Genomic DNA, 2,500 nt, shown 5'->3' with positions numbered 1-2,500 from the left:
GAGTTTCAACTCCCACCTCCGGGAGAGCTTCGACCATGTACCGGGAGAGGCGGGGGACATTCAGTCCGAGTGGGCCATGTTCCGTGTCTCCATTGTTAAGGCGGCTGACCGGAGCTGTGGCCGCAAGGTGGTCGGTGCCTGTCGGGGCGGCAATCCCCGAACCCGCTGGTGAGGGATGCCGCCAAGCTGAAGAAGGAGTCCTATAGGGCCTTTTTTGGCCTGTAGGACTCCGGAGGCAGCAGACAGGTACCGGCAGGCCATGCGGAGTGCAGCTAAGGCGTTTGCTGAGGCAAAAACCCGGACATGGGAGGACTTCGGTGAGGCCATGGAAAACGACTTCCGGACGGCTTTGAAGAAGTTCTGGACCACCATCCGGCGTCTCAGGAGGGGGAAGCAGTGCATCGTCAACACTGTGTACGGTGGGGACGGTGTGCTGCTGACCTAGACTCGGGACGTTGTGGATCGGTGGAAGGAATACTTCGAAGACCTCCTCAATCCCACCGACACGCCTTCCGGTAAGGAAGCAGGGCCTGGGGACCCAGGTGTGGGCTCTCCGATCTCTGGGGCGGAGGTCGCCGAGGTGGTTAAAAAGCTCCTCGGTGGGAGGGCCCCGGGGGCGGATGAGATTCGCCCTGAGTTCCTCAAGGCCCTGGATGTTGTGGGGCTGTCATGGTTGACATGACTCTGCAGCATCGCGTGGACATCCAGGTCCTAACCCAGCGCCTCTGGATTGGCAGACTGGGGTGGTGGTCCCTCTTTTTAAGAAGGGGGAGCGGAGGGTGTGTTCCAACTACAGGGGGATGGTAAGGTCTATTCGGGGGTGCTGGAGAGGAGGGTCTGTCGGTTAGTCGAACCTCGGATTCAGGAGGAGCAGTGTGGTTTTCGTCCAGGCCGTGGAACTGTGGACCAGCTCTATACCCTCTGCAGGATCCTTGAGGGTGCATGGGAGTTTGCCCAACCAGTCCACATGTGTTTTGTGGACTCGTGTCCCTTGGGGAGTCCTGTGAGGGGTTCTCCGAGAGTACGGGGTACCGGATCCCTGATACGGGCCGTCCGTTCCCTGTATGACCGGTGTCAGAGCTTGGTCCGCATTGCTGGATAAGTCAGACTTGTTTCCAGTGAGGGTTGGACTCCGCCAGGGCTGCCCTTTGTCACCAATCCTGTTCATAATCTTTATGGACAGGATTTCTAGGTGCAGCCAGGGTGTGGAGGGGGTTCCAGTTTGGTGACCTCAGGATTGGGTCACTGCTTTTTGCGGATAATGTGGTCCTGTTGGCTTCATCAGACCATGACCTCCAACTCTCACTGGATCGGTTTGCAGCCGAGTGTGAAGCGGCCGGGATGAGAATCAGCACCTCCAAATCCGAGTCCATGGTCCTCAACCGGAAAAGGGTGGAGTGCACTCTTCGGGTCGGGGATGAGATTCTGCCTCAAGTGGAGGAGTTCAAGTACCTCGGGGTCTTGTTCACGAGTGAGGGAAGGATGGAGCGTGAGACCGACAGGCGGATCGGTGCAGCGTCTGCAGTAATGCGGACTCTGCACAGATCCGTCGTGGTGGAGAGAGAGCTGAGCCGAAAGACGAAGCTCTTGATTTACCAGCCGATCTTCGTTCCTACCCTCACCTCTGGTCATGAGCTTTGGGTAGTGACCGAAAGAACAAGATCGCGGGTACAAGCGGCCGAAATGAGTTTCCTCCGTAGGCTGGCTGGGCTCTCCCTTAGAGATAGGGTGAGAAGCTCAGTTATCCGGAGGGAGCTCGTCAGGATGCCTCCCGGATGCCTCCCTGGTGAGGTGTTCAGGGCCCGTCCCACCGGTAGGAGACCCAGGACACGCTGGAGAGACTATGTCTCTCGGCTGGCCTGGGAACGCCTCGGGATCCCCTAGGAACCAGTCTCAGCAGTAGTATGTATGTGTACCTCTGCAGGTGAATGACATCAACTTTGAGAACATGAGCAACGACGATGCTGTTAGAGTCCTGAGAGAGATCGTCCACAAACCTGGGTGAGATTTACTATACTACTAATACTAATACTTACACTACTACTACTAAACGATGGTTGAAACCTTTCAAATGTGAAGTGTAGGAAGTCTTTTGTGGAGTTGCAGCTGTTGAAGCTGTTGTAATGATTCATCCTCCTCAGATAAACCTGGAGGAACTCTGATCCATGATGAAGGTGATGAATCCTTCTGGGGAATTATTCCTGCTGCTAATGCTACTGACTCCTCTCTACCTGTCTGTCTGTCTGTCTCTCTACCTGTCTGTCTGTCTCTCTCTCTCTCTCTGTCTGTCTCTCTACCTGTCTGTCTCTGTCTGTCTCTCTGTCTACCTGTCTATCTCGCTCTCTGCCCGTCTGTCTGCAGTCCGGTGACGTTGACGGTGGCTAAGTGTTGGGATCCGAACCCTCGTGGTTGCTTCACTCTGCCCAGAAGTGAGAAACCTTTAAATCTGATTTTATATCATTTAACTGTGAACACAGTCAGTTTTGTTAATAAACCGTCC

The 2,500-nt window shown here is 55.2% G+C and overlaps 1 protein-coding gene across 1 annotated transcript in view; it reads left to right on the top strand.

Moving 5' to 3' along the window:
* The window catches only part of LOC128360057 (segment polarity protein dishevelled homolog DVL-3-like), a 22,105-nt gene that overhangs the window by 16,358 nt on the left and 3,247 nt on the right, over nt 1-2,500 (top strand). The window contains exons 9-10 of the mRNA XM_053320369.1: nt 1,925-2,001; nt 2,362-2,429. Of these exons, the coding sequence (XP_053176344.1) occupies nt 1,925-2,001; nt 2,362-2,429 (145 nt within the window). The remainder of the gene's footprint in view (nt 1-1,924; nt 2,002-2,361; nt 2,430-2,500) is intronic.

This window comes from Scomber japonicus, chromosome 6 (genome assembly GCF_027409825.1).
Source record: "Scomber japonicus isolate fScoJap1 chromosome 6, fScoJap1.pri, whole genome shotgun sequence".
Lineage (NCBI taxonomy): Eukaryota > Metazoa > Chordata > Actinopteri > Scombriformes > Scombridae > Scomber > Scomber japonicus.
The sequence above is the reverse complement of the archived record's forward strand: the minus strand, read 5'-3'. Positions and strand labels throughout refer to the sequence as shown.